The following is a 14,540-nucleotide window of genomic DNA, read 5'->3' on the forward strand; positions in this document are numbered from 1 at the left end:
AAGCTGGAATAGTTGGGGGAGATAGTCAGCGACGTATCAAATGAGGAAAGCTGTCAACTGATGGAGAAAGCAGTTGTTTAAAATATTAAACATCATTGAGTCTGGCAGGAAGGAAGAGAAAAGAATTTTTTTGGGGTGCTTAAGTTCCTAAAGATACCTCCATTTTCTGTGACATTTCAATTTTATTTTCTTATCTGGAAATGGCCAAAACCACCTTCAGAATTTAATCTGGTAAATTAGTTTGTGAATTTACAATAATCTTTCTTTGCCTGCAGGTGTTAACATCTACTAGAGTAGATGCTTTCTATATATTACTACATTTTGCACATGAACGGAGTGTTGAAAGACTATTCACCTTGTTATCACTGAGACACAAAGAGTGCAATGTCTCCCTCCAGTCCCACAACTCTAATATTCATGATATAAATTTAAATATTTACACAGTTAGTCAATTATCTATGGTTGGCTTAGAAAACAAAACATATTCAATGAAAATGCAAACTAGTTAATACATACAGCTCATAAAAAGAAAGCATAAATAATTATCCCATTTAAATACCTTAACATACATTCTAAGTAAAGGAAAACAAGAAAACAGATTTCTCTACAGAGATTAAGATTGAAAAAAAGGTTTGATAACTGTTTTACGACATGGGGTAAACTCTCCTGCTTAATGTAAACCAGCAACACAGAAAGGATTTATCCCATGCAGCAATCTGTGAATATTCGAGTGGTCAAGAACTACTTAAAGTAAAAATTAACAACCTTATTTCTTAAAGTATAACAGAGAATAATTAACTAATAACGATTTACAACTCCTTCCTCTAACCTATCTTTTATCTTCCCCTCTATAACACTAGTCCGATAAAACGCCTGATAAAAATTTACAAAACAAAACGTCTTATCTCAAAACCAAGCAACTTTCAGTTTTCTCTGTATTCCTGCCTTTTTTTCTTCTTCTTGGGGGACTCCGCTTCATAGGTTACTGATCGATAAAGGTACACTTTAGAGAGCTATTTTCTGGGCAGTCTCTACATGCTGGCTTGACAGCTCTCCTCCCAACTGCTCAATTTTCCCAGGTTTTATACCCCCAAAGCATCAGATTGTGTCATTGGCAATTCAAAGATTGTCAATATACTAAATTCAAACTGGATTGGAATTTGGTATTTTTCAGGGTATAATTTAAACTGATTGGCCTAATTTGAGTCTGCTTTGTCATTTCCAGGTAACCAGCTACCCCAGTAGCTGGAGCACATGTTACATTGTATCTTATTGAGAACACTTGGTGCTGACACTAGTAGTTTTTAACTCTCTTAAAGGTACAATATACCCCACATCTTCATAACACTGTTAGTTCTTAATGGCAAAATAGGATAAGGGTTGGGTGTTCAGATGCTGTCAGTATGGCACTCTGGCACTCACTAGAAGGTCTCTTTTTTGCCTGGAGCACTGAGGGCTTAGAAAGGTTTATAACATCACAAGGGGTATAGATTGGGTGAATAGCCAAGATCATTTTCCCATGGTAGGGAAGTTCAGAACTTGAGGGCATAGGTTTAAAATGAGAGGGCAAAGAATTAGAAGGTGTCCAAGGAGCAATTTTCTCATACCGAGGGTGTGTGCATGGAACAAGCTGCAGAGGTGGGTACAATTACAATATTCTGGATGGGTACATGAATAGGAAGGGTTTAGAGGGATATGGGCCAAATGCTGGCAAATGGGATAAGATCAGCTTAGGATATCTGGTCGGCACAGATGAGTTGGACCAAAGAGTCTGTTTCCGTGCTGTATGACTCCATGACTCTAGTTTTCTAGCAGTCATTAAACCTAGGGAAGTGACCTCCAGCAAATAAGTCTAGCAATGGGCTGAAACTATGTGGTTGCCAATAAATGCCACGTTAAAAAAATTTTCCAATGTTCAAAGTGACATTTTTAAAAATTGCACAGAACTTGAAATAAAGCATTTTTGTATAAACCCTCAAAATTCAAAGGTGGTAATATGGGAAACCTTCATAATAAATTATAAGGCAACAAAATTGACCCAGATCCTAGTGCAGCCCAATATCCATACGTGAATGCTTCTATAAAGTAGAGCTACCAGATACATCTCAACATAGAGAAGCGATTGACTGAAAAAAAGCTCTAGATCTATCTAATTTGCCTTCTATCCGCGGTAATCACTGACACAATAGAAATGGAATTGACTAACAATGGCAATTATTTTCTATGAACACTAATATGACATGAGAAAACTTCTAGCTATGGAAATGTTTTGAGAAACATAGATCTAGTGCTATATTAAACAAAATGCTGCCAGATCTACATTTAAAACGCGTTCTGGTTTTATTTGGTAGATCTGAAGTTATCTGTTCTCAAATTGCTACACTTTCCATATGATGTCTAAAACTATTCATGTACTATACTCCAAAATATTACTGACTGAAATAAATCTGTGTAATTTTCATTTCAATGAATGAACATTAAGTGTCTCCACCATCTTCCATAGGTGCCACTGGTTTCTCAATGAAATATGCTTTCCACTGATTAGTTTTGAATTTAACGAGTCTATTAATCAGGTTGTGTCCTCCTGCTCAGGTTCTAAATTATCTAATCCTATTACCAACATAATAGCAGCTGAGAAGATTTGTATCTCAGGTTGAGGTTCTGGATGTTGATTTGCTCACTGAGTTGGAAGGTTCGTTTTCAGACATTTCATCACCATATGAGGTAACATCTTCAGTGAGCCTCCGGTGAAGAGCTGGTGTTATGTCCCATTTTCTATTTGTGTGTCTTGGCTTCTTAAGGTGGTTGATGTAATTTCCTGTTCTTTTTCTAACAGGGTGGTAGATGGTGTCCAAATCAATGTGTTTGTTGATAAGAGTTCCAGTTGGAATGCTATGCTTCCAGGAATTCCCATGTGTATCTTTGTTTAGCATGTCCTAGGATGGATATGTTAACCCAGTGTCCTTCTTCATCTGTACGTAAAGGATACCAGTGATAGAGGGTCATGTCTTTTTATGGCTAGTTGATGTTCATGTATCCTGGTAGCTAGTTTTCTGCCTGTTTGTACAATTAAGTGTTTGTTACAGTTCTTGCAAGGTATTTTGTAAATGACATTCATTTTGCTTGTTGTCTGTATAGGGTCTTTTAAGTTAGTTAGCTGCTGTTTTAGTGTGTTGGTGGGTTTGTGGGCTACCATGATGCCAAGAGGTCTGAGTAGTCTAGCAGTCATTTTCAAGATGTCTTTGATGTAGGTGAGAATGGCTAGGGCTTCTGGGTGCATTTTGTCTGCTTGTTTGGGTTTGTTGCTGAGAAATTGGCAGACTGTGTTCATTGGGTACCCGTTCTTATTGAATACTTTGAAAAGGTGATTTTTCCTCTGCTCTTCATAGTCCCTCTGTGCTGCAGTGTGTGGAGGCACATTGAAATAATGTTCTGTTAAAGAAATATTAGCAGCCATTATGCTACCTTTCTACCCGTCTCCTTTCCTTTCAGAACATACCTAATGTTAGCGAGGTTTGAGAAGATTTGTAGTTCAGATTGAGGTTCTAGATTTAAGTTTGCTTGCTGAGGTGGAAGGTTCGTTTTCAGACGTTTCATCACCATACTAGGGAAATATGGTGAGGAAACATCTGAAAACAAATCTTCCAGCTCAGTGAGCAAACTTACATCCAAATGCCTCATGTATACAATTGTTCATCAAAGCCAACTTCCCAATTCACTCCTTAAAAATCATGGCTAATCTCTTCTGAATTGATAGCTGGAATATCTGGACATTTTTTATCTTCAGCTTGAAAATCCTGAGTTCAGTTCCAGCAGCACCCTTACCATTATGTATAGAGATCAAAGAAAGAATGGAGTTTAGCTTGTGATTCCTGTACATTCAGTTTTGAGTTGGCAAGTAAACAGTGGATTCCTGAATGTGGAACTGTACGCAGCTGGTATCAACACATTCAGGGTAGGGGTAAAATGAGTGGGAATTAAAAGGACAGATGCTGGTGTTTTATAAACTGATGATGCAGACCTCTCTGTGCTATCAGCTTACGTCTTTCTGAAACAACTTTGGACATTTCACTATTTTAGAAATGCTGAATAAATTTAGGAGGTTATGACAGGAAGGAATGGCTCCTGACATTAAGTAGGCTGGAGGGAGTGCAGAAAGAACAGATGAAATGGCAACCTCAGTAAAAGAACTGTATGGAGCCCATGTGGGATCTAACGAAACACTCTGCTATCAGCCGGTCCAATCAGGATATTAAAATAAAACACATTCCTCTTTTGACCTTGGTCTCTCTTGCTGCTAGGTTAGATTGTACAATGCAGGTCTCCAATTAAAATGGCAGTCAGGGATGAACAATATCAGAGCATGAACTTGTGTATTAAAAGAGGCATTCATTGGCTTCCAATAGGTGACTCCCGATTTGGCTTAGAAAAGGTTTAGATTGGAAATGTTGCCACAGCAGAATCACACCATCACTGAGACATCTTAAACACCCATCTTCCAAGATTCTGCAAGGCAGGGAGGTTTAACTTTGCCTTTTCTACAAGCAACCCATCATCAACCCTACGCTAGATTATAGAAATGCCTTTTGAACTCAGTGTACAATGAAATAAGAGACCCCAAAAGAATGAATGGCTGACTTCTAGCTTACAATTTGAATAAATTCCTTCAAGTCAATCACTGTAACTATTGCCTCAAAGATCACAAGAGCGAACAATTCTTTTAGTTATAAAATGCAATTTTATTAATTATTTTTAATGATCCAAATCATGGACAAATAACAAATTCAGTAAGAACACTATATAATAACTGAGTTTAGCTGTAAAAAGTACCGATGATCACAAAAGTCTAACTAGTTTGGTCGCAAACTTGGTCTTGAAGGCAGCATGCCACAGCAATTTTGGGCAGAATCGAGGCCTGCACTCACTGATCTGCAGGAGCTGGATCCTAGAAATAACAGGGGTGGGGGGGGGTAAGAGGAGAAGAAACATTATGTTGAAAATTCATGATGAAAAGCAAAGTCCCTCAGTCCAGGACATCACTGTCACCAAGGCTGAGGACCGACAATCACCCCAACCCATCCCATCACCATCTGTAACTTCTCAAGCTCAACGGCTTCTTGGTCAGCTTTTAGGGCTAGCTCTCATTGTGTTTCTGATTCTGCATGCCACAATGTGATATTCTTTAATGAGGTGGGATTAATGTATTCTATATCAATTTCTCATATAGTAACAGAGTGTGGACAGGCTTCTGCATTAGTCAGTCTCTCAGTCAGAGTGTGAATCTGGATAAAGTGAGTTTTTTTTGTGAGATGTGGGTGTCAGCAGCAAGGTAGCATTGGTTCCCCACCCTTAATTACTCTTGAATGAGTGGTTTGCTAGAGTTAATTCAAGCAATTAAGAGTCAACCATGTGGGCTTCACCACTGCGTCTTAAAAGAGGTGTCTAATGAGGAAATGTTGGTGTTAATTTTCTAAAATTTCTTAGATTCAGGAAAGGTTCCATCAGAATAAGAAGTAACAATATAATCCCTCTATTCAAGTAGGGAGGAAAGCAAAAACCAGGAAACTGTAAGCCAATTAGCTTGATATTTGTTGCGGCAAAATTGTTAGAATCGATCATTAAAAAGGTTGTGGCTGCCTAATTAGAAAAGCTTGAGGTAACTAATAAGAGCATGTTTTTGCAAAGGAGAAAATCATGCTTAACCAATGTATTAGACTTATCTCAGGCAGTAACATATGCCATGGATCAAGGACAGCCTGTAGCTTTACTGTGTTTAGATTTGATAATGTGCCAAATCAAAGATTATTGTGACAAATGAAAGCTCAGGGTATAAGGGGTAGCATATTAACATGATTAGATGGCTGGATGGCAGAAACAAAAGAGTGTGCATAAATGGGTCTTTGTCTGATTGGCAGGATGCGACAAGTGGAGTCCAAAAGGTGTCTATACTTTTTATAATTTAATGTCAATAACTTAGATAATGGGATTGAAGGCATGGTAGCTAAATTTGCAGATGACACAAAGATAGGTAGAAAAGTTTGTTGTGAAGAAATGAGCTTGCAGAGGATATTGACTGGTTGAACAAATGGACAAAAATCTGGTAATGAAGTCTAATGTGAGAAAATGTGAGGTTGTTCACTTTGGCAGGAAACATGAAAAAGCAGAGTACTACTTAAACAGAGAATGGAAATTCAAGGTGCAGAGAGATGAAGGTATTCTAGCTCTTGAGTCAACAAATATTAGTATGCAGGGACAGCATGTAATCAAGAAGGTTGACAGGATGGTAGCCTTTATTTTGAGAAGAATTGAACAGTACTTTAGATGTTATACAGGGCTGTGGTGAAACCACATATCGACTAATGTGTGTAAGCTTTGGTCTCTATTTACGGAAGTATGTCAATGCACTGGAGACAGTTCACAGAATGTTTATTCAGTTGTCTTTGAGAAGGGGTTTGACAGGTTGGGCTTGTCTCCACTTGAGTTTAGAAGGGAGAGGGATGATTTGGTTAAAGATTCAAGATCCTGAATGATCTTGACAAGGTGGATGTGGAAAAGATGTTTCCTCTTGTGGCCAAGTCCAGAAAAATAGGACACTGTATTGAAATTAGGGCTTAGCTTATTAGGACTGAGATACGAGAATTTTCTTTCCTCCCAGACAGTTGTATGAATCTGGAACCTTGTGCCTCAGAAGTAGTGGAAACCAGTTTATTAAAATATATTTAAAATAGTGGTGGAGACATTCTTGTTAGACAAGGGAATTGAAGGTTATTGGAGGCAGATTATAACATGGAATTCAAAACACAAACATTGGATGGTGGAGCTGTCCCAAGGGCTGAATAGCCTGTTCTGGGTTAATATGTTCATGTTACTGTCAGACTCCAATTTGGACCAGACCAGGTATGGACAGAAGATTTCCTTCCCTAATGGGCATCAGATGGGTTTTTACATTAATCACTGGTAGTTGCATGGCACCATTATGGAGATTTGCTTCATATTTCAGATTTAGTATTCATTGTATTTACTCTGATTGGATTTGATCCAGGCTCTCCCAGACCACTAGTCCAGGCCTCTCAAATACAAGTCCAGTGACAATATCACAACACTACTGCCTATCCTATTAAAGAGACAATGGCTCAACAAGAGAAAGAGGGAGGACAGAAAATTGGCAGTGAAGGGAGGATAAAAGACTGGGAGAGAATGAGGTGAATCAGGAAGATGTAGTGATTAAATGATGCAAAGTACAGCATTCGGAAGATTAAAGGTTACAATGAACAATGTTTTAAAATCAAATCATTGCAACAAATTCCAGGTTATGTTAAGTTCATACTGCGTTCTAGAAAAGCTTTTAGCTTAATAAATTATGGTGCTGGAGGATGCACCTTTTTCCATTTCAGACTTCCTTTGTCTGAATAAAGCACCAAGGTAAGGTTTAACACAATCAAATACAGAGTATAGTTAAATATTGCAGCTTAATTCCAAGCACATTCGACTGCACCAGTGTGATATCTTTATATTTCCCATAATAGCCACTTGGCATTGTCACTTAGTGAGATTGAGAGGCAGTGTTGTGCTGTAGACCCACATGTTCTTTAGAGTTATACAATGATACAGCACCAAGAAAGAGACCATAAACCTAAAATCTGCTATCTAAATATTCTCCTCCCCAACCACGTTCTTCTCTTATAGCATTGTAAATAAATGTTTTTATTTTAAGTATGTATCTAATTCCCTTTAGAGAGTTAGACCATTCTTCCAGATCATGACATGCAGAGTGTTTCCTCATGCCCCTTTTTTCTCACATCAGACATTTTCAATCTGCATCCTCAGGTTCTGACCTATCCGGCACTGGAAACAGCTTATTCGCTCCATCAAAACTATTTGTGATTTTGAACAGCTCTATCAAATCTCTTTATCCTAGCTTGATTCAGGTCAGCTACCTAAAATAATAATGCTGTTCCTCTCCACAGATGCTGCCTGACCTGCTAAGTAATTCCAGCATCATTTTAGCTTTTACTCTTCCTAACCCTCTCCTCTCTAAGGACAACTCAGCTTCTCCAATCGCTGCGCCTAACTGCCCTTTGTTGTATATGTCAGCCACCTGGACTATAGATTATGAGTTCCCTGATTGGACCAAATTAACAGCCACTGTTCAAATTGTCATTTATGGATGTAGGTTTGCTCGCTGAGCTGGAAGCTTTATTTTCAGATGTTTCGTCATCATACGAGGTAACACCTTCAGTGAGCCTCCGAATGAAGCACTGGTGGTGTAGCCCGCTTTCTATTTATATGTTTGAGTTTCTGTGGGCTGGTGAAGTCATTTCCTGTGGTGCATCATTTCCTATGGTGATGTCATTTCCTGTTATTTTTCTCAGGGTATGGTAAATGGGATCCAAGTCAATGTGTTTGTTGAGAGTGTTCCGTTGGAATGCCATGCTTCTAGGAATTTTGGTGCATGTCTCTGTTTGGCCTGTCCTAGGATGGATGTGTTGTCCCAGTCGAAATTTTTTAGATTAGATTAGATTACTTACAGCGTGGAAACAGGCCCTTCGGCCCAACAAGTCCACACCGCCCTGCCGAAGCGCAACCCACCCATACCCCTACATTTACCCTTTACCTAACATTACGGGCAATTTAGCATGGCCAATTCACCTAACCTGCACATCTTTGGACTACGGGGAGAACGTGCAAACTCCACACAGTCAGTCACCTGAGGCGGGAATTGAACCCAGGTCTCTGGCGCTGTGAGGCTAAATGGTGTCCTTCCTCGTAAGGATACTAGTGAGATGTCATTTATTCCAGATTTTATTTATTAACAACTTGAATTTAAATGTTGACAATTGCCAAAGTGAGATTTGAACTTGTACTGCCAGAGATTTAGTCCAGGTCACTGATTTGCTGGTCCAATAATGTTACTATTAGCTTACTATTTCCATAAAAAATTCCAGAATCACGCGTATGATGGCAGCATCTTTGCTTGTCTCACAATTTAGCGTTTAAACAGAGATCCAGTCATGGATAAGGTGATAACAAAGGTCTTTTCCCTAGGGTGGGGGAGTTCAAACTAAGAGAGCATGTTTTTATGGTAAGAGGAGAAGGATTTAAAAGGGACTTGAGGGGCAAGGTTTTCCTTGAGGGTGGTGTGTATGTGGAATGAACTGCCAAAAGAAGTGCTGGATGCAGGTACAGTTGCAACATTCTATAAACATTTGGACACGTACATGAATAGGAAATGTTCAGAGGGATATGGGCCAAACACAAGCAAGTGTGACTAGTTTAGTTTGGGAAACTTGGTTGGCATGGACGAGTTGGACTGAAGGCTCTGTTTCTGTGCTGTATGACTCTAAAAACATGGAGTATCAGGGATACAGACACTCTGGTACCTGACTCTGTATGTGGCCGTACTATGGTCGAGGACTGTTCATTTGTAAATAAAAGGATGACTTGGTGACAGGATACCAACCTTTGTAGAATTGTTCCATCCCTCACCTTGGGAGCATTTCAGTAAATCTCTCCTGCACCTTCCCCATTCATCCTTCCTAAACGATGGTAGCAAGAATTGAATGCAATATTTGGTGGAGGTCTGAAGAGTGTTTTAAAAAGGGTTAAAGGCGATTTCCTTGGTTTTGCTTTCTAATCCTTTTAATTAATAAAGCCTAGAATCCCATTTCCCAAAACAGCCTTAACTTCAATACCTTCAAAGTATGGTGAACATGCACCCACAGCTTCTCCTCTCCCTCTAACATTGTCTCATTCATTTTGTATTGCTGCTCCTCATTCTTTCCTCGTGCGTCATTTCACTGCTTTGAATTTAATGCATCATTTTAACAGTCTGTGTCCTCCTGAAATCTGTTATTATTCATCTTACCATTTACTACTTTTGGGTTTTGCATTATCTACAAACATTAGTATTACGCCCTGTATACCCAAAACTTCCTCCACCACTGGTTTGTTGGTCTTTTTCACTCCAGGTCCCACTCTTGGCATCCTGCTCAAAAGTGTTTCACTGAGTTTTCTTTGGCTGAACCCATCTTCTCTTCCCAACTGATGGTGTCCATTCAAATACTATTGTGGCTGAATGTACATCCAGGAGGCAAAATAATTGCCCTGCCAGTCCAGTCATCTCTCTGTCACAATGTTCTGTAAATGCCCATGACTAGTCCCATGTAGCATTTCTTCATTAGGGATGTTGTTTCTCCAGTGATGCCCCGAACCTTACATAGGCAGTGCTGTTAAAAGACATCCACTTTGCTATTCCCTTGCATGTCTTGCTTCACAGATTTCAATTGGTACTGCAATGGACATAAAGAGTTGTGTTGATGGATTTGAATACCCAGACCATGTGGAAGACTGATGTGGCCATCAAACACCTCATCACTTTCCCTGTGGATGTTGTTTCCTGGTAAGGGGTAGTGACTGACATCATCAATGTTCTGTTGCCCATGATGATGGAAGAACCATGATGTCATCCGGTCTTCATTGCCTTGATTCTCTCAAGCTGATGCATAGACCAACTGTGGCACCACGACCCTCAAGATTGGAGGTCATATCTTGGAGCAATCTGTGAAATTCAGGCCTGTTGCCATGGGATGCCAAATTCTGGATGCACCACTGCATTCCCCATGCTGAGATCAATGACTGAATATACTCAAATACCAACAACTAGGGAACACTACTATATTCTTTCCTTCAATCAAGAAAGTAACTGTTTACTACTACTCTGTTTACTGTTCCTTAGCAAATTTTGTTTGCATGTTACCACTGTCCTTTAAACAAATGGGCCTCAAGTTTACTAATGTGGCTGTCATCTGGTACTTAATATGTCTTTTGAAAGTCTACACAAACAGAATCTACTGTAGTACCTCATTAACCTCGCGTTATTTTATTGGAAAGCTCAAGCAAGTTAATCAATTTTGCCTTTACGAAATCTATGTTGTCAACCATTAATCAGCTCATACTTTTCATAATGTCAATTAATTTTACCCTGAATCACTGTCAAGCTTTTGCACCACCCACTGAGCCGGAGGCTGCTGGTTTTACATCTCTCCCCATTCTCAAACAGAGGGGTAGTATGTGTAATCCTTCAATCCTTTGACACCAAGTCTATAATCACGGAGAATTGAAAGACTAACTACAAAATCGGCAATTTCATCCTTATTTCCCAAAACATTATTTCATACTCAGCCCTTGGAGCTGGAAGACACAATTACTCTGTCATTGATACAGACCGAAACTGAACCTGCATCCCAAAGGTGAAAGGTTACTGTCATATGAATCTATAAAACATGGCACATCTATTTTGGAGATTTACCGTCGATAAACAAGTCATTTCAGTCGGCGCTGAATTGGCAAATGGTCTGAGCAAACCCAAACGCGTTGTCTTTGACAGCTGGCCCACTTTCTCAGTGACGCTGGGAGACATTTGCTTGGGCCTTGGCACGAGACCCAGATCACCTACTTTATAATGCGGCAGAATGCCTGGTCCTTTGATGGCACCAGAAGCTAAAGCATGCCTGTAGAAAGAAGGGGATTGGTGGGTTAAGGGAAAAGGAATTGTTACTGGCAGTGTCATGATCATATATATAATTTGCTGCCAGCCACCAACAAGATGCCTGACAGAGCTACAAAGCTGTCACTAATATCAGGTCGATACAGAAAACATTTGACAATACACTGAGTCAAAAAAGCCAGAACACCTTGGACTTGATTCCCATTCAGTGCTGAGTTAGCTAATCTAAGCTGGGACAGTACTTTATATAAGACCCTTGGGCTCAGCCCTCTTTGGTAAGTGGGTGAGACAGGATTTCAGATTCTGGGATTCCTTGGCTAACGAACCTCCTAACACAGGAGTAAATTCAACCCAACAGATACCTAACACTCAGTAAAGAAAAGTGACCAAGCTGGTTCAGTGCTGGTTTGTGTGACATGGATTTTAAACGGATAAAATAAGGGGGGAAAAATGACAGTGCTTCACTTGGTCCTATGGGTTTCCTGTCCAGCAATTTAAGTTAGATCTCCCCATCACTAACTCGGGTCTAGATTGACTTAAGCAGAGGACAGATCCCTTTATCCATAGAACAGTAACCCAATATATATCATCAACTTCAAGCAGGGAAACAGAAAATTGACAATGATAAACAAACTTAATCAAGTCAAAGACTCCACTGACCAGCAATAATTAACTCATATGTCTACAACTGCTGAGCTGGGTGGCTAACACAGTGGAGGATGAATTTCACAGTCAGCAGCCAAACAACAGTGCTTACCTCTGAAGAAACTGGCACACAAAGATGTATCAATCGCTGTAGCGAAGAGTCCCTCTTTCCTGATGTCAGTTTGAATCCGGCATCAAGTCAAGGGGATCTCTGGGCATTTATGAGCAGTAATGACATCATCCTGGCTATGCACCTAACCACAACTAAGTATTCTCATCGACACCAAACCAGAAAGATCAAAATTCCTTTTACACAAATTCTTTCATCATTTATCTTAATCTTAATTATTAACTCAAATTTTAGAAATATAAATTAAAAGTTAACACGCAAACAAATATATTTTTTTTCAAAATAGCTAATTTCTCATCAATATAAAGATGGAATATTCAACTAATATACAATTACTCTTCCAGGGACAATGAGGATATTTAGCAGGAGTTATGAAATTAGCACATCTTTAAAAACCCAATTATCCTATGAGATGCAACTTTTTCAAGGTTTTTTTTACAATGAGACCAAGAAAATAACAGCAGATGTTCTCATCAATTCAATGATTTCCAGTTGATTGCATTCAGAGGGATCTGTAATAGTGCACCTTATAAGAGTATAGTCACTGAGTGCAATCTCTGGATTTTTGTCTTTAACAGAGTGTGTGTGTGTGTCTGTGTGTGTGCGCATTCCATGTTTGCTGCAAGTTTCAAAGGAATAATTCAGAGGAATAATTTTTAATTTTATATGCCAGAATAATAAAATCTCATTGTAAACTGGAAGACTGTACTTGTTCCTTAAATTCACTTACAATCAGCAATTAAAATATACAAAGTTGAGTTTGTTTTTAAATGATTGCACTTGTGTATTCTCTAATATCTCGTTTGGCATTGTTAGTACCCAAAGTGAAATCAAATGTCTTAATTCCTGTGTTAAACCAGCCGATTATAGCTGAAGTAGGGCTAGACTGCTACAACTACTCTCAGTAACTCTGAGTTCAGAAGCTTTCAAATACTGTAACATCATCCAAAGTTTCAGTTCATAACAAACTGATAATTCTTGCTAAAAACTATATGAAAAGGCAAGTGAGGCCAGTTTACTTTTCCAGATCAAGGTAAGACTGCTGGTACTCAGTGTGTATCCTGGTCAAACCCAGCATGATCTGGGAGATTCAGGGCAAGAAGGAAAAGGAAAAGGAACCACATTTTAAAAATCAAAAACAGAAATTGCTGAAAAAGTTCTGAGGAAGAGTCACTCAACCCGAAATGTTAACTGATTTCTCTCCACAGGTGCTGCCAGACCTGCTGAGCTTTTCTAGCTATTTTTACAGCATCCGCAGTTCTTTAGGTTAACATTTTTAAAATGATAATTCAACATGGAAATGAAATTTGTTAATAAGATTTTCAAAGAACAAAAATGTGGGCAGCAAATTCTAGTGAGTAAATGCTATCACTCATTTACTCGTCATTTGACATACCTCACTTGAAGACTTGGAGGTTTCTCTTCCAGGGGAGGTAGCTTGTCTTTAATGAACTCCCCCAGTGAAGGCCCAAGTCCAAGTATGGCTGCACTGTTTAGTAAAAGCAGCAATTTCTGCATCATTTGACTCCGCTGAGCATATAGCAGCACCTCAGAATCTGTCTTCTCTTGATTGATCATGGAGAAGGATTCTTCCGCACATTCTGTTTTGTCCTGCAGAGAAACAATATTAAAGGGTCATAAAATGCTAAAGAATAAAGCAATTCCCAATGCTAGAAATGTTCTTATGAGAACATCTGTGGTTTCAAAGTCAGAATAGTAGGATAAATGCCCTGACTAGAATATTCACCAGAAGTACCAAGTAAATCTTTCGCCGAGTAACAAAGACATCAGACAACAGTCATCTATGGACCTTTAAATTATTTAAAACATTGAGATTGCAAATAAGATTAATTGACAAAACATATAACAAAATTCGTCATTAAAATACAGTAATTCAGGGTTAACTTCTTTTTGAATGTGTATTCCCTGGAGATAAGTGTCACATGACAGAAGTTTGGTAAAATTAACTTAGAATTTTAGACAGTTTTCAAGTTAACGTAATTATGTCAGCAGTCTACTGAAGAAATTATATTTGTAATTAGCAGTGTTTTCAGAATGCACACAAATTGCTTCTTCTAATCTAGTGTGAATGAACCAGTTGTATCACCATTCTCTGGAGGGATGGGATTAACCTTATGAGTTATCAGAATGATTGTGACAGGAATAGAAACCAGGAAAGAAGGGCAAGGTTTCAGATCACTAGGTTTAGAACAGGAAATCCTATGTGTAAAATGATATAGCAAGTTGTAGCTCACCTAA

The 14,540-nt window shown here is 38.9% G+C and overlaps 1 protein-coding gene across 1 annotated transcript in view; it reads right to left on the reverse strand.

Annotated features, from left to right (window-relative positions):
• Positions 1–4,763: 4,763 nt before the first annotated feature.
• Positions 4,764–14,540, reverse strand: part of cfap157 (cilia and flagella associated protein 157) — a 33,256-nt gene continuing 23,479 nt past the window's right edge. Inside the window, exons 7-9 of the mRNA XM_072565780.1 lie at positions 13,678–13,892; positions 11,309–11,510; positions 4,764–4,945 (exon numbers count right to left, since the gene is read on the reverse strand). Of these exons, the coding sequence (XP_072421881.1) occupies positions 4,922–4,945; positions 11,309–11,510; positions 13,678–13,892 (441 nt within the window). The 3' untranslated portion in view covers positions 4,764–4,921. The remainder of the gene's footprint in view (positions 4,946–11,308; positions 11,511–13,677; positions 13,893–14,540) is intronic.

Source organism: Chiloscyllium punctatum, chromosome 49 (assembly GCF_047496795.1).
Source record: "Chiloscyllium punctatum isolate Juve2018m chromosome 49, sChiPun1.3, whole genome shotgun sequence".
In the NCBI taxonomy this organism is placed as follows: Eukaryota; Metazoa; Chordata; class Chondrichthyes; order Orectolobiformes; family Hemiscylliidae; genus Chiloscyllium; species Chiloscyllium punctatum.